The 20,935-nt window shown below is 41.2% G+C and overlaps 2 protein-coding genes across 13 annotated transcripts in view; both read right to left on the reverse strand.

Annotated features, from left to right (window-relative positions):
- The window catches only part of TTC39A (tetratricopeptide repeat domain 39A), a 41,586-nt gene extending 30,556 nt beyond the window's left edge, over positions 1–11,030 (reverse strand). The window contains exons 1-3 of one of the 6 annotated variants that reach the window (XM_090146659.1): positions 4,007–4,405; positions 3,694–3,901; positions 1,518–1,622 (exon numbers count right to left, since the gene is read on the reverse strand). In XM_090146659.1, the coding sequence (XP_090002785.1) occupies positions 1,518–1,622; positions 3,694–3,731 (143 nt within the window). In that variant the 5' untranslated portion in view covers positions 3,732–3,901; positions 4,007–4,405. The other 5 variants (XM_090146657.1, XM_090146656.1, XM_031602254.2 and 2 more) reach the window with 5 other exon arrangements.
- A 2,400-nt stretch (positions 11,031–13,430) lies between these two features.
- EPS15 (epidermal growth factor receptor pathway substrate 15) overlaps positions 13,431–20,935 on the reverse strand; it is a 43,537-nt gene continuing 36,032 nt past the window's right edge. Inside the window, exons 24-26 of one of the 7 annotated variants that reach the window (XM_090146653.1) lie at positions 18,285–18,385; positions 17,678–17,728; positions 13,431–16,421 (exon numbers count right to left, since the gene is read on the reverse strand). In XM_090146653.1, the coding sequence (XP_090002779.1) occupies positions 16,275–16,421; positions 17,678–17,728; positions 18,285–18,385 (299 nt within the window). In that variant the 3' untranslated portion in view covers positions 13,431–16,274. Of the gene's footprint in view, positions 16,422–17,677; positions 17,729–18,284; positions 18,464–18,515; positions 20,804–20,935 lie in introns of those variants that run through there. The other 6 variants (XM_090146652.1, XM_090146654.1, XM_031602293.2 and 3 more) reach the window with 6 other exon arrangements.

Here is a 20,935-nt window from a genome sequence, read left to right on the forward strand (position 1 = left end):
TTTCAATTAAGTATCTCCCTATCTTATGCTAGGCACTGAATAAACATTTCAGATGGGCACAGGGGCTTTACTACCAGAATTTAACGATAAGTCATTCTCCTTACCATTTTAATGATATCTTCTGATGATACATAAGCACTACACAACATTGCTGTGAATTAAAACCCATTCTAGCAATACACTTGAGCCTACAATTTATCACGAGTGTCTTTCAGAGTGTACTTAACTTGGTAAGCCATAGATTGTGGTACCAAAAACTGAGGTGAACACCTCAATAAAGCAAAGCAGATCTACAGCATTCACTAATCCCTGATGGATTTCAAGCACACACTCCTGCCCTTAGGTGGCTCCTGCCTGAGCAGTCACAACCTGCAGAGGACATGGAAAGAGGAAGTGAAAGAGGTGCAGAACACTGCCAATTATACTTATGGATGAGGTAAGTAAAAGGATAACTGGGTAGAGAAGAAGCTGATGCAACCTGCTATTCCTGCTGCTGCTGAGGATATCTGAGCTCCCATACAGGTCTGAGCAAATGTACACACTAAGAGCCATAATGTTTACTGAAAAGTGTTTGCATGTCATTTCACTAAGTTCTGCATGTGAACACCCAGAGCTCTGGTTACATGACTCATCAGATCACTGATATCTCCTAACACCTCTGAAGTCATGCAGTTAAGGATAAAGGAAATGGCAAACTGAGTCGGCAAAAGAGAAAACCTCCATTATCTGTGAATTTTACTTGATACTCCAGTAATCCAGAAGACGACACAATGTAATATGCTGATGGCTCAAAAATAAATGGAGCAAACTGAGGAGAAACAAATATGACTTAACAAGCCAAGAGCACAGGTAACTCCAGGACAGGGTATGAAAAAAAAAAAAAAAAAATCAAAGAAACTGGCAAAATAAAACAATTTTTAGGAGTTTTGGACCTCACTGCCTACAGGTGGGCAGCAGGTAATTAGGAAACATGAGCACAACACTGAGTTGTAAAATAAACCATGAGAAAGTTTCTGCAAGTGGTGAAGAATTAAAGAAAATAACAATAATAACCATGCCACAAAGCAAACTCATATATATGAATTGAAACCTTGAGTAACATGCCCTAAACTTGACAATTCATTAGCAGTTGCTGACATAAAACCACCAACTCTTGTTACACGCAAGAAAATAAGGGAAAGGAGGAGAAAAAAACAAGTGTCAGAAGATAGATTTTACTCTTTCAGGAGAAAAAAAATCTCATGTCCTGCACTACAGCAAAAGGGTTACTTCTTTGGACAGCAATTCAGAACTTTCTGTAGTTACCTTTGATCAATTACATTACTTACTCAACCAAGTGTAAAGCACTTATTCTGGCTTCCCCAAAACTGTAATATATTATTCACCCTCCCCTTCTGAACCAAAACCACACAGTTTTATAAATGATTGCTAAGAGAACTAGATGTCTAGTTAATTCTTATGAGAGATAGCGAAGCAGAAAATAAACAAATGAAAACTGGTAAAAGTAGCCAACTTACTTTGCTTGTAAAGAAGCCAAAGCATCTGAGAACTTGTTGCTAAGAAATAAATCCAGAGCTGCCATGCACTCATGCAATGCCACGTTGAGGTCTGATGCTGGTGACCTGCCAGAAGAAGAGAAAATAAACTCAGCACATCTGTTCTCCTTCTAGCAGTGCAATACTTGTACATTTCAAGTTCCCATCTTCAGTGCTAGCCTTGCTCCCAGTCCACTCCTAATGCTTGCAAAATATGAGTGCCTTTTTTTTTTGTGTGTGTGTGTGTGTGTGTGTGTGTGTGTGTGTGTCTCTTATCTGAACTCTTGCTCTGGGACACCTGGAAAGCAATTCAGATTTTCTGCCTCCTGAGGATAAAAGGCACCACATGTGCTGTAAATAAGAACCTGTGCAGGCAGCAGTACCAGGTGGGAGCAGGGCATTTTGACGAGCTCATTTAGCAGGAACACAGGAGCACAGGGTGGGAGCCTCTAAAATTCTGCAGGTTCAGTACTTTAGGATTGCCACTTGCTTAAGGGTGAGATGATTCTAAACCACACCGGATTGTTTTATCAACTACTGCAGTTGCTGTAGATCAGCTCACACTCAGCTTGGTTCCTGACCAGCAGACTATTATGGACTCACAAGCTGGTTAAAGTCTCACACTGTGCATGCTCCTGGGAACATCACTGTCCCTCAGAAGTGATGCTGCACTCCAACGCAAATCTGCTGCTGCATCTCCGTCAGAAGATTATCTTTGTAGTCTGACTGTACTTTTCTCCTTCACAGCACTCTGATGTCAGCCTGACCTTCAAACGAGGGCTCTCAGCTGGTCTGTGGGTTACTGGCAAAGGGATGACACAGACCAGCTGAAAACATTTGGGCCCAAGTTCCTCCCCATCAGAACTGCTGGACGCAGATCTGCAGAAGAAACAAATTAGGCTTTGTACTAACAAAGTTAAAGTAACCTGGTCAGTGTCAGGACAGCTGAAACATCTGCATCTAATGATCAAAGAGTTACATAGCATTAATGTGTCACATGTAAGTTTGGTCCAAAAATTGCCCCCATGAAAATACAGAACAAATCCTCAGCGGGTTCCTGACGCCAACAGCTCTAAGTGATGCAAACTGCCTTGTTACTGGGAAACTGTTACTGTCTTAAAAAATAGCAAAACACAGCCTGCTGAAAGGAGAAACAGACAGTAAAATCCTGGTATCATCTTCAGGAAAAGAGATAGGGGAGCACAGAACAGACAGATAGCATCAGCAATAACCACTGCAGCTGCGTTCTGGTTTTAACTTTAATAATGACTGCAAAGAAGAAAGACCATTATCACACATATGAAAACCAGGATTGTAGATTTGAAGAGACATCACACGATGCTGTTCGTAGTGGCTGCTGTCATCACACTTGAGATACACTGCAAATCCTGCACCCAGGAGACTCTCTGACTGGTCTGCAAACATGGATTAACCCAGCCTTGGCACTGCCTTGTGCAATGTGCAAGTATCATGCCAGCCTGGCACCCCAACTCTGTTCTGAGCCTGACTTACAGTAACTTCATTAATTAATGCCTGCATGTATTATGGTTCCTACGTGCCTTTCTAAACCCTGAAACAAACATTTAACAGTACATAAAACACACTTTTCTCCTGCTATGAAATATTTGGACTAGCAACATTTGATCTGGTTTTGTTTTGTTCTGTTTATCTCCATGCAGGACAATTATAAACCAAAACCCATTCAATACAAATAAACCTTTTCAAAACACTCCTTTTAAAACATAAAGATAATACACATATTTAAAAAATACATTTAAGTCCAAGGCACAAATAAAATACATTTGTTAGTTGGCATCTTCTCAGGAATAAGAATTATTAGCACAGTGCCACCCTCAGCAGCAGCAATAACATCAGTTGCACACTTCCCTAACGCTCCAAGGAAACCAGAGATTTCATGTAGCTCCCAAGTAAAGGGCTTATGACCTAAACTAAGGCACACACCTTACATAAATACCACAAATGATCACTCATTGCTACAAACAACAGGACAAAAAGACGGACCTGAAACTAGAAATGCTGAACGCTGTATCAAAGTGATTAGTCATGCTTCAGCAGGCTGCAGATTCCCTCCTGCTTTCGGCTGTAAGATCAGAACTGCCTCTAATCCACATGGAAAACACCACGCCCTGCCCCTTACCTTTCTGCCAGCGCTGCGGTGTGCCCCGACATGGCCATATGCACCCGGTGCAGCGAGCCCAGGCACTGCCTGCAGCCCCAGCACAGCCAGGGACAGCGTGAGCATCGCTGCTGCAGGCACAGCACGTCACGGTGAGCGCCCGGGAGCCAGGCACAGAGCGCTGCTACTACTGACCTGGGAGGTGCTGGCACAGTAGCTACAGACCTGCCTGAAGTTAGTACTGCACCAGTTACTTCATTCAGCACCAAGGTAGAAGTCAAATACCCAGCTAATTACAGACCCAAACACACGGCAGCATCAGAAGCCTACAAACCGGAATGGGGAGTCAAACGAGGCCAGCCGAAATGCAGAGAATTGAGACGCTAATTGCTGTCAGGGTGAAGAGCAGAGAGGTGAGAGCACCTCATCCCATCAAATAACCACACAGCCCAGGACTGAACCCACCGCCCAGCTGTGGCACGGTCCCCAGGGCTGTAGGAGGTTGAGACACCTTATGGTCTTTGTACAAATCTCTTTAAGGTCCTGCAAAGGGAAACACAGGTGGGCACTAACAACTGAATCAGTGGGGTGAGCTCATCTCCCTGTGGCCGAAATAAAACAATGCATGCTCCCAGTCTGCTTTGCTGGCTTATCAGCACCACTGCCCCTGTAAGTAAGGGCAGCAGCTGGGATCACCAAGAGCTACAGCCCATCACCCAGGCAGCTGCACTGCAGAAGCCGATCAATTAAGAGCTAGTTTTTGCCAAGAGCACATCATCTAATGGTAAAAGTTTTCTCCTGTGCGTGGTTGTTTAGGTTAAACAAAGCAGTATCAACAACAAAGATATCAGCTGCTGGAGGAGGACCCAAAAATGGTAAGAAAGATACTCGGAAGACATTAACATACCTGATGAAATCTCTTGCTGTTTTTATGACATCCTGTACAGGAAAAGCCTGTGCTGCGCCTGCTATAAAAATTACCCTAACAGAGCCACAGGCTGCCCCTGTAATGACTGCATTACAAGTTCCTAACAGCAGTGTGTACCTGGGCTGCAGCCCGAGATAAGACACTATCATTTTTTCCCCAGTTGGAAATAATTACTAATTACAACTTACAATTAACCCAGGTGCTTCTGTGCCGTAATAATGAGCTACTCTGGAAAGACAGTTCATCATTTCACTAGTTTACCCGATGCCTAACTGGTACAGTACTTCCAAAATCAGCCTCCAAAGCTGTGTGCGTTGAGGGCTGTGCTGCTCCTGCCAAGTTCTCCAAGACTTCAGCTGGCAGCTTTCCTTCGAGCACCACTTGTCTGGTAACAATTACAGCTTAGACAAACTCTCTTCCCCCACGTTTTCTTTCAACTAAAGAAAACAAAGCTAAGATCAGGAATATTTCCAAGTTTAGGCTCTCTTCCGCTTAGTTTTAGGAGCTTCTTTCTATTTCTTGATTTTTTGGCTGCAGGTCTTGTGAGGACAATCACATGGTTCTCACTGCGGTTTGATTATTTATGAAACCATCGTTCTCTGCTCCAAGGACCACCGCTGTGGTGTTTCACAAAGGCCAGCACATCCTGTGGCTCAATGAGACCTGAGCTCCTGACCCCACTGCGTTCCATCAGGACAATGACTCAGGGCATCCCAGCAATGCTTTTTTTGCTTAAACATCAGATCCTCTTGATGCTAACAGCAGCACAGAACAAATTACATAAGCACACTAAGCAAAATTAAATTCCTGAATATTAATGAAAAGTTAAGCCTGTTCAGAAGCACGAGAATCGTGATGGTTCTCACAGTTTGGGGGAAGGGGATTTCTAGTTATTTATTTCTGAAGATAGGGCTTAAAATATTTCTGCATAGGTTTTATTTCACTGTGTGCACGATGCTGACTGATTCCCTTCTATGAGTGCAGAGCAGATTTGCTCACTGGTTTTACAGATTTCTTTAATAAAAAGAATCTCGAGTCTTGTGTTCTGCAAAACGTTGTGCTACTGACTCCTCTGAACTCAGTATTTATGAGAACTTTGCAAAAAAAAAGGTACATCTAAAACTTTCACCTACAAACCTTAAATCTCTGTAATCATGCCAATGACCTTCTGTCTCAGTGGCTTGCATAGCACCAGTATAACTGTGCTCAGTAATGACTGACAGTGCTTTTATCTTACAGGGGAACATCAGAAAAGCCAGCGTAGTGAACACCGACCTGGATTCTGGCTGTAGCTCTGCCTGTATGAGCAGCTGCTCCTCTACCAGAACGTACCTCTGAGCACAGCAGAGGCTGCTCAGCACACAGTAACTTCTAATGGAAGGGCAGGAAAGCACATCTGCAGGGCTACAAATCCAGCTCAGAAGGTTCCCGTTAAGTACTCGTGAAGTATTTGCTCTTAACTTCATTCTATATTTAACAGCTTGGACAATATGATATTTTGGCTTCCATTAGCCCCTTAGTAAGGAGGGATTTCTCTCTAACAGGTTCATTTTTTACAAGACAACGCCGATCACAAGCTATTTTAAGGCAGCACAAACTCTCCTTGTACTGGCAGAAAGGACAGGGATGCACAACACACTTCTCGATTTCAAGGTACTTGTGTCATCAGCAGAGGTATTTGTCAGCCACCTTCACCACTGTGATGCTGAAGACCTCACTTACAGACACAAAGATGACCATTAGCATTGCCTTTACATTCCGCCAGCGCTCCTTCTAGCGATGTAGTACAAAAAAAGAATTAAAATAATGAATTCTTGAACAATCTCCTTATGCAGCGTGAAATAGAACTGAATAGAGATCAGTCAAATGCCCAGAGCTGCTGCTTTTCTTCCAACGAGGAAGCAGTAAGGAAGCCGTGCAGCTATCTCCCTGCAGACACCGAGCTGCTCTGGCTGTATCTGAGCTAAAGCTTTAACCACACACAGACCTGAGGAGCACCACAGCATCTCTCTAAGGTCACAGACGTGGTTCTTAATAAAACCTACCTGATTTCAAGCACCTCCAGCTTACAAACATGACTTGGCTTACTGGTATGCAGGGTGTCCATCCCACTGCACGCTCTCAAACAGATCCCTGCTGACTGCAGAAGTTATTAATACCACACTGCCTGGTGTTCTCGTGATGCAGGGCAGACACAGCACGGGTAGGAGAGGACACACTGTGGTTACTGCCTTTGGCCATTATGAGTTCACTGGTTCCTTTCTAAACACAAGGATGACCACTTAGAGCCAGGCTGTGTGACAAATATTCTGATCTCAAGACTGAAAAATATGCCTGCATGCAAAGAAAACAAACAGCACATCACTTGGGAAGAACCCCTTTTTGCCAGCAGACACAAAACTGTTCAGATCACAAAGAATCTTTTAAGAACTGCTCTCATTACCACAAAAAGGAGAACCAGAATGCAACTCTGGTTAATAATTCGTTGCCATTCACTTTTCAGACAATACAGAAACTTTTTTTCATAACTCAAAAGCAAATAAGTTTATGTAAGAAAATTAATTCTGCTGTATCCCTTCCTGGTTTACGTGCCAAAGCAGTAACACAGCAGTGTTTTCTGCTCTTGAGCACACTTCTGGCTCATGTCTAACACCAAGGTGCTGCAGAAACGCCACTATTTCTACCAACAGCAAAGCAATCAAAAAGATTTAAATACTGTCTAAATGTTTCGTAGAGAAACTCAAAACAAACACGATTCCAAAAACAAGCAGACCTTTGTCAGTACTTCAAACTACAGAGGGATGGCGACACAGCTTATCATAGACAGGTTTGAGTTGGGAGGGACTCTTAAAGGCCATCTAATCCACCCCCCCAATGAAGAGGGACACCCACAGCTCCAATGGGTGCCCAGAGCTCCACCCGGCCTGACCTCGGGTGTCTGCAGGGATGGGGCACCCACCACCTCTATGGGCCTCCATCCCAGTGCCTCATCACCCTTACTGTAAAAATTGTATTCCTTCCAGCCTGCCTAAATCTCCCCTCTTTTAGTTTGGAACCATTCCCCTTTGTCCTGTCGCAGCAGACCTCTCCGAAGAGTCTGTCCCCTCCTTCTTACAGCCCCCCTTTATTTCTGAGGCAAAACAGCTCTGGAAGCATCCAGCTGCCGATGTCTCAGCAGTGCCACAGGCCTTTGTTGCAAACATACTCTGCTTTGGGCTCTTAGGTTTCAGTGACAGCTCACGGAACAAGGGGATGTGGCCAAGCAGTCCAGGAGAGGAGCAAAGTCCAGCAAGTCGGCAGACTCCTGCTCTGCCCTTGGTCCCACCACTGTTTGACTTGCAGCAAGCAGGATCTGGGTTGCATTACGCTGACAGCTCTCATCCTGTATTTGAACAGGCAAACAGCGCAATAAATTCACTTAGGTAGATTTGTTCAGACAAATAAAAAGTATACGTGTGTCCTTTCTGCAGCTCCCTTTCTGTGAGCAGCGGGTGGTTTGCTGCTGTGACTGCTTATAAAATTAATGTACGTACATATATAGGCTAACAAATTGCAAATCCTCAGCCCGTTGCAGAATGCAGCAACATTGCAACCAGATTAAATTTTCATCAGAAATCACTCTGTATTAATGCTTAACAGCTCCTTTTCATTGATTCAAATGCTGTAATCTGTCACTTTGAAGCACAGACATGAATCATGTCATGCTTTCTTTTTTTTTTAAAAGGTTCTTAAGTTCTTTAAGACAACCTTACAACATCCATTTACTCTTTTTCCCCATATCCTCCAAGTCTCAGTTTTGCTATCTCTGGCTGATCTATACTTCTGACAGTTATTCACAATCTGCAAAGGTCAAATCCTGTCCAGATTAAAAGCAATGAGCAAGAGCTGCACTAGACCACTATCCTGCAGTAGAGCAGGGCACATTAAAGCTCACAGCACACACACCAAAAAGGATTTTGCAAAATGCAAGTTCATGTCTGCTATGCACACTGTAAGAAGCCCGACAGCATCAGTGACATTTACTTTTCTATGGAGCACAAGATCAGCTTAGAGATCTGTGGTATCACTGAAATAAGATCCAGTGGGAAGCGAGGGAGTGATGCTGGGGAATCTCTACCTCTGGTTGGATTCTCCATTACCTACCAATAATAACCCGAATAAAGAGCTATCCCAAGGACCCCAGAGCTACCCACCCATACAACTTCAGCAGTCTGCAGTCTGGTTTGTACTTCTTCTAGATTTCAATGTGGTGAAAAACATGAAAGGGATGAAGTACACATTTTAGCCCCAAAAGCATTTTTCCTGCATTACTTATTCTGAGCTGCAATGATTTGTTTTGTTTCTTTTTTGCATTAGAAATATGCAACTCATTTTAAAAATGAACTATTCAGTCACAGTTGCTTTTCTGCAACTTAGAAGCCATGCTTCTGTTCCAATTCCCTAAGAAGCACTCGAGGCTCTCATAAGCATATATACAGGAATGACAAAATACTTTGGATAAATGGGAGATTGTAGCCATGCCTTTAATTATTGTTTTACACGAAATTTCAGAGTATTTTTCCCTGAGAGCTTCCAATAAATGGAGTTAGTATTTGAGAAGTTATCTGCACAGCGTACTTCACGGTACCTTGGCCAGCAACAATGCCACGTTCTCTCCAATTAAATAAAAATTGAAGCACAGCACTTCAGCACAACCCTTTTATAATTCTCTTGAACCTGCAAATTGAATCAATACTGGAGAACAGTAAAAGTATTAGCAGCAAGGCTTCTTACCACTCAGTGCTTCCTAAAGCCATTTTGAACGTTTGTTCTTAGGCACAACTGCCTTGGGAAGGACACAGCTGTTCTCCCCAACTCACAGAGTGCAAAATCAACTTAGAAAGTTACACGAGGATTAAGAAATAAAAATAAAAAAGCGGGGATTTGGGACTGGGAATTGGAGCGGTATGGGAACTTTCTGGCATTTTTTCCCTTTCTGACAAGAAATGTGGATTGGTATAAATCAAACACAGCTACAAGATTTCAGGACAACAATTCCACTCAGAGCCAAAGAGGTGGGACAGCAATAACACAGCACTAAGCTCTGTCTGACTCGCATTTGAGATTTCAGTCAGGTGTATCTGAGCGACCATCCTCGCATTCAAATACCTTCTCAATACTGTTTTCCCACAAAGACAACTGAAACTTTAGCATCAAAGACAAAAAGGCAAGAAACTGCAGAATGAGAGGCCATTTTCCATCACTCCTGCTCAAAAACCTGATGTTTGTTCTCAGTCCCAAGCAGCCCACTAGATCGTCCTGTGCTCCAACCACAACCTAATAACTTCAGCCTGTTCCCAAAGCATCTCCAAAACCTCAGGAATCATCAGCCCTACGGAAACATTTCTTAAATCATTCAGTGTAAATGTATAGCTTTAAGTAAAAACATGAGGCGTAATATGAAAACACTAATAATTTTTCCATTATTTAGCAAAAATCCTGATCTGTAACACATCTCAACTCCAGCATTTTGGAGCACAGTACGCAAAATATCTTTCTTTCTCGAGGTGCTGGTACGTGACCCTTGGTTCCAGCAGATGGAGCTGCAGAAAGGCAACGAGGCTTCAGCACGGAGTTCCCAGCACCGTCTGTTGGACACCCCTGTGTAACAGCATCCAACAAACCACTTTGGGACGCTTTGTGAACGTTCTTCTGCACGTTCAGAACTTTCCGACACGCCGCGCGGATGCATTTGCAAACTCTTTTTTCACACAGAGGGCGGTGACGCACTGGAACAGGTTGCCCAGGGAGGTTGTGGATGCCCCATCCCTGGAAGCATCCAAGGCCAGGCTGGATGCGGCTCTGGGCAGCCTGGTCTGCTGGTAGGCGACCCTGCACACAGCAGGGGGGTTGAAACTAGATGATCACTGCGGTCCCACAAGTAAAACCCGGCGTCGCCCTCAGGAAAGAACGCGACGCGCACGCAGGGAAGTCCGTGCGCTCCGCGGGCAGTGCGAGCACACGTGGAAGGGCCGGGCTGCGGGCCGGCAGGGCGAGGCGCATCGCCCCGCTCCGAAACGCGACGGCGGAGACAAAGATAGACGAGAAACGCAGGTCCTGAAGGACTGCGGCACAGGTACGGCATTCGCACAGACCTCCTACGCAAGACAAGGGAGGAAAGCGAGCACCTGCAAGAGAAAGGCGGTTTCCGCGCCCTCGGTGGTGCCGCGAGCCCCGGCCGCGCCGCGCCGCCCCCCGCGGCCTGAGGTGAGGTGAGGCGGCCCCACGCCCCGCGCCCCCCGCCCGCACCTGGCCCGCCCGCTCCTGCCGCTGCCCTCGGGAGGCTCCATGGAGGCGTCGCGTGGGGCTCCGGCGGCTGCAGAAAAGACTCGCGCGATGCTGCCGCTGCCGCTGCTCCTCGGCGCGCGCGGCCGCCGCAGCCACCTGGCATGGTGTGAAACGGCGGCTGCCGGGAGCCTCGGCGCATGTTCGGGCAGGGCCGGGCCAGGCCCCGCCGACGGACCGCCCACACAGGTGAGCGGCTGCGGCGGCGCCCGCCCCGGGCGGAGCGAGGACGGGGCGCGAGGCGCTGCGAGCGGCTGCGGGGCTTCGCCTCTTCTCCCGTATCGTGCGGGGGCTCGTGCCGCACTGCCGCCGGGCCCAAGCCGAATTCTCACAGGTCATCAACCAAAAAATTTAACAAAAATTGAGGACGGTAGCGCAGGTACGCAAAGGTACTGTGACAGCCGTAAGGGATCCACCCCGAAGACGTTTAACTTGAATTCAGTCTTAAGACCGTGAAGCAATTTCCAGACCGCAACCAAAAACCGCGCACTAAGAGCCAAGACGCTCTTGAGAAATTCCGAGAGTGACGTTTTACAATTTGCTCTCGCCTCGCTGGTGGCGGCAGGCTGGAATTAGGGCTACTGGGGCTGTTGAGAGGAGCGCAGCACGACCCCTCGTTAGCCCAGGTTTGCGCGGACGGCCGCCGTGTCAGCGCGCTCCAATGGCCGCGGGTGCGAAGCCGGAGCCTTCCTGCCCGCAGCACCGCAGCTGGACAGAGCGGTGCCGCCCAGCTGCGCACGCAGCCCAGGTCAGCATGAACAGAGTAAGGGCAACTTCATTTACAGAAGCATAATGGAAAAAAAAATAAAATAAGACGATTTAAGTTACACAGTGGTATGTGATGCTGAAAACAATGTGATCGTCTGTTGTGTGCGTGATGATCTTAGCATTCAGGTTGACAAGGTAACAGTTTGTGGAAGGAAATGAGCAGGGGAAAAAGGGAAAGGTGAACACGCACACAGAGCAGGGAGTGGCAGGACAAACAGGAGGACGGGGTTGACATAATGAAACAATGGGCACATTACACATCCACTGTTCTCTAAGGTTATAAAAAGAAGACTGATTAGCTGAAAAAGGTTCCTGAGGTGTAAGATTTTTTGGGAGGAGTCCTGGGTCTCACTCCAGCACACAGGGGCAGCTGGGTGGAGAGAGAATGGAAAGAATGCATCTAATTCATTCATTCTTTTATTGACAGGAAAGTGAGAAAGCTGTCACTTTGCAAAGAGTCTTAAAAGATCTCTGAACTAAAGGTTAGAATTTCAACATGTTATCAGCAAATTAAATCCTCAAGCAAGTATATCTTGCTCAGAGCAGCATTTTTGGTCGAATTCTTAATCTACTTCCAGTTTGAACAGTCCTAGAGCACAACTGGCTGCTTATGTTAACATGTTACATCTTCCTTGCCTGCAGAACATGCACAAGTAAAACAGCACACAATTTTTACTACGTACAAGAGTGCCTCTTAATTTCAGCAGTACATAATATACTGCCAGGCCCTCTGTCATTTAGAAAACAGGAGGAGGATTAGCATTAAAAAGTGGTTTGTCCAGAATCATTCAATAAATCAGCAAGAGATAATTGGAAACATCCTGACCTCTTAACATCCAAACAATGCAGCGTTTTCCCCATCCATCAGCTACCTGATCTTCAGAAGCTAATGCTTTTCATTTTCAGTTCAAAATATAAGGTCCCAGCAGCTCAAGATCTCTCAGTTTTAGTGCAAGAGGTGTTCAGTAACACTCATACAGGTAACTAAAGTTCCACTCTACTTACCCAAAAAGTAAGTTTCAAACTTGCATCACGAAGAATCTTCAATTTGAGAAGATTTCTGTCCACTCCAATTAATAACTGCTGACAATCTGCTTTAATTTGACATTTTCTTGTTATTTACAATCGCACAAGACAAATCTTCTTCCATCTCATGGTAAACAAAGGATGCATAGGAATCCCAACCATCACTCTAATAAACAGCAGAATTAAATTCAAGAGCATTCTGTGAAGACTGGAAAATGACAACATTTTGAAGATAAGTCACTTTTCTCATTTTACTCTTTTATAATTTGTTTCCTTTATTATCTAAAAATGATATCAATGAAAAATACTGTTCTCTCAGTACTGTAAAACACAATGCACACGTTGGAAGATTCAGGCTAAAGAATAACTAAAGCATTCCAATACTGAAGTTATAGTTTTGCTAAAATTTTTAAATTCTGAACATAGAATTTTAAATTTCAATAGCTAAATGAAACTATTGAGAAGTTAATGGGGAAACAACAGTAGGCAACATGGTTCTGACAAGGGGATGCTATTTGTGTGAAGAAGTGACATACAGCTGCATGTCAGGTGGCAAAGGATGGCAAGGAAATGTGTATAACCAAAGAATCCAGTAAATCCAATGCTGATGTTGGACACAACAGACCTTAAGAATTGAGCAGAAGGGTTTGCATTCTTTGTCACATCATGTCTCCAGGCTTAAAGTAGCAGACAGACTCCTAGACAACTTAAGTCAACTCAGTATGTCAGGTCCTTTATTAAGCACCTTTATTGCCATTTTATTCTGTCAGTACTTGGCAGTGATAACAGATATTTAACATTAATCCCCAGTACATGCCACTGATACAATTTCTTATTAAGTTACTTTGCATTGGAAATGTAGCTTTCAAGTGGCCAATTCATCTGCTAAACATTAGATAGTATCTTAAATAAAAAGTGCAATGGTTCGCTGTGAATTCAATGAACTTTTACAGGACAGAACCTCAGAAGACAGTAAATTAGACAAAGACAGAAAAGGATATCAAATTATTCAAGACGAACAGCAACTACTTTCAGTTTCATGATAGAATCACATGGACAGCTCAAAATTTGCAGGGAAGACAAGGTTGAAAGCAGCACAGTAGGAGGCAAAAGTATGTCCAAGATGTGAACTTGGTAGAGGATTTGAAAAGAAAAAAAAACAGCCTACAGATGTTTGCAAATAACCTCAAGTATGTGTATGAATCTGATGAAATTAATGAAAATATTACATTGTCTAATCCAACTGATGCATCATTAAAAAGATAACCAGAAAAAAAATATTTGGGGCCACTTAGATGAGTACATTAGTATTGATCACTGCTGTAACAGAAATATCAAGACATAAAAGGCTACTCGAACTGCTGACCAAGCAGTCTACATCCACATCTTGACATGAAGATGTGATGCACCACACTGAGAAGAATACTCTGGGTCAACTAAAGATTTACCATGCCAAGAAAACGTGCTCTACATTGAGAGCACATGATATGCTGACATATCTTCACAAAGGAATACTAAGGATGTAACATTTGAGCATTGCAAACCTTGTGCAGGCAAAAGTCCTGAGGCAGATGTAGCATGAATTCTCATTGAAACTGCCATGGCTCCTAACGAAGCAAGTGACAAATGGGATTAATATGCACTTCAGCTAACTCCACCATTCAAGCAGCTTGTTTCTTGGAAAATTAACCACCTCCCATCAGACTACAAACAGAGCACCTTCCAACGTTCACATTACATTTGCATGTTACTTTACAGCTCCGCACCCTTTTGAAAAAATAGGCAAACAGTTCACACTTCTGTACTTAAACTTTATTTCTTCATAATTACAGGCTATTGTTAGAATTTTTAAACAAAAGGGAAGTCTATAAATAGAAGCTAATCCCACCTGAACAAGTTTCTTTTTTTAAAAAAAGTTAAAACTTCATAAGTAATGCCATTTAGCTCACAGCAGTGGTTTGTTGGTAGTCTGAGTAAAAGTACTATAGTCAGAGTCAGTAACATGAAATGTAACATCAAATGACTCAAAACTTTTAAATTCCATAAAGGAAAGCAAGAATATATATATAATATATACATAATAATATTGTGTTGGTCCACTGAGTATACATTTTTTAACAAAAGATAAGAAACTATGTAATCCAGTTAAGCATGATTTGCAAGATTAGTGTACACTCATTACAAAGATGTATAGATAAGTTTTAACTATTTAATCCTTGCAAAAATTTAAGTTACCTTTTTTGAGCAGGTGTTTAAATGCTCATTTCCCAGTGCAAAAGAAAAAACATCCCAGTCCGGTTACCCATTTTCCTGAAAAACTGAAAATATTAAATTCTTTCAACAGCAGCATTGGCAGATAATAGGAAGAGGTTAAATGTATTGAAGCATGGCTGAGTTCAACTCCTCCTCCCAGTGCTGTGTGTTGAAACATTTCCATTTCCTCAACAAAAACACCACAAGTTAAAAGTGCAAGAAAGAAATAAAAATCTCTTGATGCTTATGCTGCTGCCATCCACTTTTCTTAGATAGGGCAAAAGATTATTTTTGGAATTATTTTAATTAAACCAATTCTCCAGAATGGAGTTCTTTCCAAGTGAACAATAAGTTACCTTTATTAAGTTATTTTCATTAAAATCATATCAATCCCACTCAGTGACCATAAAAAAAAAAAATTCAGTTTAAGGTGCAACTATCTGTTGGCATTCAATAAATTACACATACAGGAAAAAAGCAACCTTTAAAAAAAATGAAAAAAATCAGACAACATTTTCTTTCTATCCTCAATCTCATTTTCAACTTACTAACTTGCCAGTTAAAGGGCAAGTAATTTTGCCAATTACTTATCTGCATATTTCACAGGCAAAACTGGCTCAAACAGCAGCGGGGCCTTGTTATTTGACAGTCATCTTGGCCAACAGCAAATGCACACAAATCTTCCATTTAATTGCTTTATAAAACAAAGTAACTGGTCTTAAAACCTATGCCCATGCAAGAAAAGCATTAAAGGTTTCTGTAAGACACACTCTTTTTGCCTTAGACTCCATGAAGATTGTTATTTCAAATCCAAACAGAATCTTCAATGAAGAGAAAAAAAAAATCTATATGCATACATATAAAATAAAGCACTCCACAAGTCTGGCATTACTAAAATCTTTCTAGAAGGATAAGAGGTTTCCAATGACTAACTGCTTGATGGGAGACAATCAGCCATGGCAGAATAATTGCTGTGTTCACTTTATGCTCAATTACCAACTGCTGACAGATTACAGTCAAACTAATGTCTCATTTTCTGCATTTTCAACTGATTTGCTTACATCTGGGAAAAGTTCCTTATTTTCCTGAAAACTTGAGAGAAATTGAATGCTAGAATTAAGTTATTCAAACAATAAAAATAACCAAAAGAATTGAATTTAGCAGGAACACACCACTTTCAAAAGTTTAAATCCTTTCTTAATTTTTCTGTATATATGTAATCTTTTGATTAACATTTAAATAGGTTAGGTATTCAGGAAAAGGGACAAAACAGTTGACATATGACAACATCTTATTCTAAAATTCATGCTTCTGAGATTTCAGATTTACTGAGTGCAATAGCCAGTTCCAAGTCTTCTTGCTCTTGCTGTTTTAGTCTTGCCAATCTTTCTTTCTCTTCTCTCTCACTTTCCCTCTTAGCCCATTCAATCATGTCTTCCTCAGTAGAATACTGCATTTTTAAAAGACAAAATAATCAGATTAATAATGCAATAACTAATCCTGTTCTTGGTTTAAGTGCATTTCAGTAAAACATTTTACATTCTACAGTTTTTGAACATTACTTGCTTTCCATTGTCAGTAAACTATTACTATTAGCTTAGTTCAAGGTTTAACTATTAAGAACTGCACTGAAGCCACCCTATTGCTCTATTTTTCATTTAATACACCGTATTTCAAAATTCAGTACTAAGTTTTGATAAAAGGTTACAGGAGCAGCAAGTGTTATACTTTAAAATCAAACTATTTTTGAATAACAAACCAGTCTATAACAAATTTGAATGAATGATGAGAACATACAGCACGTACACCCATATCCAGCATGACAGGACATCCTAATTAATTGTACTTTCATTAGAGATGCCTTTTCCAGATGACAATGACTACGAAAATTAGCTGTAGAATGACTTTAATTGTGCAGATGAAAAACACTTAGGTAAAAAGCAGCAGAATGTTAAGGTAACAGTTAGAAGCCTAGTGATAATACAGAGAAAGATAAGTGTGATAAGTGGAGAAGTGGAGAAGAAAAAGAACAGATCCTTTCAGTGTACTTCAATATGAACTGAATATGAACTGAACTGCTGTGATACAATGACTAAGTCAGAAAACATGGTATTATTTTCAATACAAAAGATAATAGCAAAATTTGTTTCTATTCAGCATGCAGAAAAGCTAAGAATTAGGTGAAGCCCATGTGTTCATGAATGTCCCAGTGTTAAGTCTTAAAGGGTTATCACAGTGTACTCTAGTTAGATCCTGCTTCGAGCTAGTATTTAAAAGTAGAAAAGATTGTGTTTTCTCCATACTTCACTTGTTACTTTTTCAGTAGTAACAGCTGGAAAAGAATGCTTTTTCCTTTATAAAAATAATTAACTTTTGCTTCCCCCTCCACATCTCACATTCTGTCCTCCAAACTAGCTTCTCAGACCATCTAACCAGTAAAAGCAATCAGCAGCGTTACCGTCATGCTAGAGACACACCAACCAGTGCAAGTCAGTTCTGAAAACCTGTCAACCCTCCATTTGCTTCAATCAAGCAAATGGTTTATCACCCCCCACCAAAAAGAAAAAAGCAGTATGATCACATTACTGTGAATGCAAATTGCATTTCACAAATATCAAGATGGAAAGTGAAATGTTGCCTTCTAAAACTCCTCTTTGCAAAAGCTCAAAAATAAAATAAAAATTATATATGTAGGCATGCACAAACCTTTAGATTTGCTTCTACTGCTTGGACACCACGACTTCTATGAAATGGATTCTGGTTACAAAGAGACACTACTTTTCACTGCATCATACATAAATCTAGATTTTACTAGCCATTCCAAGCTCACCACATTACATTTCAATAACACACACTATTATGAAGCTGTTTATCACTATTTCAGTCATATATTTCACTATTATAACTAAACAGTGACAGGAAGATTAAAATCATGTCTTTCGTTGTATTTTTAATTAGATAATTAAATGTGAAATATATATAGGTATAAAAGCACATCTGCTGTGTGCTCTGAATGAACAATACCTAGAACAAATATATAAAATGTCCTACTTCTAAAAGGAGGCCTCCATGAAAAAAGTATTACAAACTCACAAAAGCAATGCAACGTAAACATTAACTTCATCATTTATTGCATTGTTTTATTTTAGGGCAGCCTCAGCTGTAAACTAACTGTAACTATTGTTTTAACTGGAAGCGAGATCCCATGTGCAAAAGGGATGTGTGTTAATATTTTAAATTAGACTGAAGATGTCAGTGTGAATGATTCAAAGCTGACAGTATACTGAAACAAATGTAAAAAGTGTTTACTCACAGTACTGAAGTTTGCAAAATTGTTGGGGTCAGCCTCTTTACCGATGCTGGTGGGAGCAAATGGATCACAGAATAGATCTGCTTCTTGTTCTTTGGGAATTTCTGGGGTGGGAAAAGGCTGAAATGGATCGCTCGGTTTAAAGGAATCTGAAGAGTCTATTTGATTGATAGGTCTTTTCCCTTAGATTAAAATGAATTTAAAATGAATTTAAGATAGCAGGTAATAACATGCCAAAAATAGTATTAATAAAAAGACAAAAACAAATTCAAAAGCTTTGTGGAATGCAACCTCTTCTTGATAAATTAGTGGAGTTATAATGACTTCAGAGGAAGGGTTGCCAGTTTAAAAAATGAGGGCATGGCCCAATATTAAATTGTAAAGTGTAATCAGATGAAAAGGAACACATGTACGTTAATGATTCAAGAGCATAATTATATTCTGATGTAGCAGTATTTTGGGAAGAGAATTCCTAAGTCTTTAGTCCCTATTCTATCAACACAGTAATTTCTTCTACTTATCAATTATCCATGATAAAAAAAAAAAAAGCCTTACTGGAATTATTATTTGTCTGGATCAAAGTAACAGAATTTGATTTACGGAACAGAAACGTAAGTCTTCAAAAACAACAAGGAAAAGCATCCTCTCACTGTGCTAACACACGCCATTTCACAGAAAAATGAAGACAATTAAGCCATATAACAAACACTGGAACAAACAGGCTTAACTATTTTGTTAATCCTTGCCTAAGTAGTTGTAGATCAAACAGAAGCAGACATGAGCCCCCACCTGTTCTTTTTTCAGCTTAACCCCAGTCAGCTTTCAACACCTCTGAGGACATTAACCCAAATCCTTCCAAGAACAGTTGAGCTAAATTTCATCCCACCATTCTCTCCATATGTTATGATTTATAGTAAAGGTTTCATTACAGTTTCTTGAATTCACCTAGCAAATTCAGTAAGTGGTTTGACCATTACAGTGGTCGTATGCTTCTGTTTTTCACAGACCAAAAGAGATTCTAATTCAGCAATGTCTTAGAGGCTTCTAGGAATGCTCCCCTAGGGAATACATGATTTATTTAGACAATTCTCAGATAACCTTCCCGTGATAGTCCTCCCTCACTGATCATGTTCTATCACTGGCAAACAAGGCATGGTTTTTATTTTCCTGAATACTGTGGGAGAAGCAGCTTCAAATGACATCTAGAAAAAGAATCCTTTTACAGAGGAAGGATTAATAGTTGTAAGAATATTAAGTATACGTTGCCAAACCCACCCAAAAATCATGAAATAGTAGCACACATCAGTGTCTGGAAAGGCAGTGGATGTCAGAAGCAAGCAAGCAGCCCTTCCACACACTTTCCATTATCAAGGTTTAAAAGGACAGGCATTTCCTCAAAAAAACATTCCTTTGTTTTGAATGAGACCAAGAGAGTCATTAAGAACAAATACACTTAAATATCTCAATTTATGATTCATGATGGGCAAAGAATTTATTGGGAATGGTTATCATGATAACCACAGGAACAGGGTACTTTTTTTCTAGCCATCCATTAATAGCAGTACTGTTTTTCTGCCACTAGGTGCTTGCATTTTAAAAGTGAGTCTGACACCACCTTGTAGCCACTCCTAGATAACGAAGTCCAAAATACCACACACACTCCTTTAAGGGCCTCCATAGAAGGAAACACTATCAAACATTCAAATTAACACCACTTATCATGTCAACTGCTTTAATGTTATGTTATTTGCAATGAAACAGGCTACTTGCAAGGCATGAAACAGATCTCCTCACTTCAGCATTACAATTAAGCACTTGAGTTTAAACTTTTAGTATTACTTTTTCTGTGTTGTCCTCTTTCGAGGGGAAAAGTGAGCATTTACTCAAGTTTCATGGTATAGTTTTCCACAACACTGTAAAATTCAATCATATAGTGTAGTAGTGAAAGTGATGCAGTAAAAGCTTTTGAAGAGAATGAAATGAAGGATGAAAAGTTAAATGAATAGTAGTAATGTAATGTATTTTCCAATCTATGAAAAACAAAAAAGATTGAAAGTACAGATTCTGTTGTAACATAAAGAAGGTTTGGTTAACTTTCATGACAATCATACTACTTTCTGGAGAAGATTGATGTGTATCATGGAGCAAACCAGAGGATTCAGCAATGGCTGAACAGAGAACAGCACAGGAAACCTGGGTTTATTGTTATTGCATTGGCTAGGTTCACACTACAAACCTCTGGCAAGGCAACCTGGAAAAATTTAATCTGAACATCTGAGGCAGTCACCTTAACTCTAGTTTAATTTATTTTACGCCGGCCACATACACACTGAATTGTTTTAATATTTATTTAAAGTTGGCATTAAAACTGGAAGTTCTGCAATAGGTAGAACACAATGGCTTCTCACTTCAAACAATACTCACAGCCTATTACAACAGCAACTGTTTAATTTGTAGCCATTTGTGTTCTTGCACAATTAACTCTATATTGTCCCATTTTTAAAAATCCTTTTCCCCTTTCCCTAAAAAAGAAACAAAAAACAGAACTCAGAAAAAACAGCAAGCTATGCTGCCACAAATGTCAAGCAAAGTTTAACTCTGAGAAAAAAAAAAGATCAGGAACAGACTTGTTTTACATCTTCTCACTCATTCAC

This window comes from Phasianus colchicus, chromosome 9 (assembly GCF_987193195.1).
Source record: "Phasianus colchicus chromosome 9, bPhaCol1.hap1.1, whole genome shotgun sequence".
NCBI lineage: Eukaryota > Metazoa > Chordata > Aves > Galliformes > Phasianidae > Phasianus > Phasianus colchicus.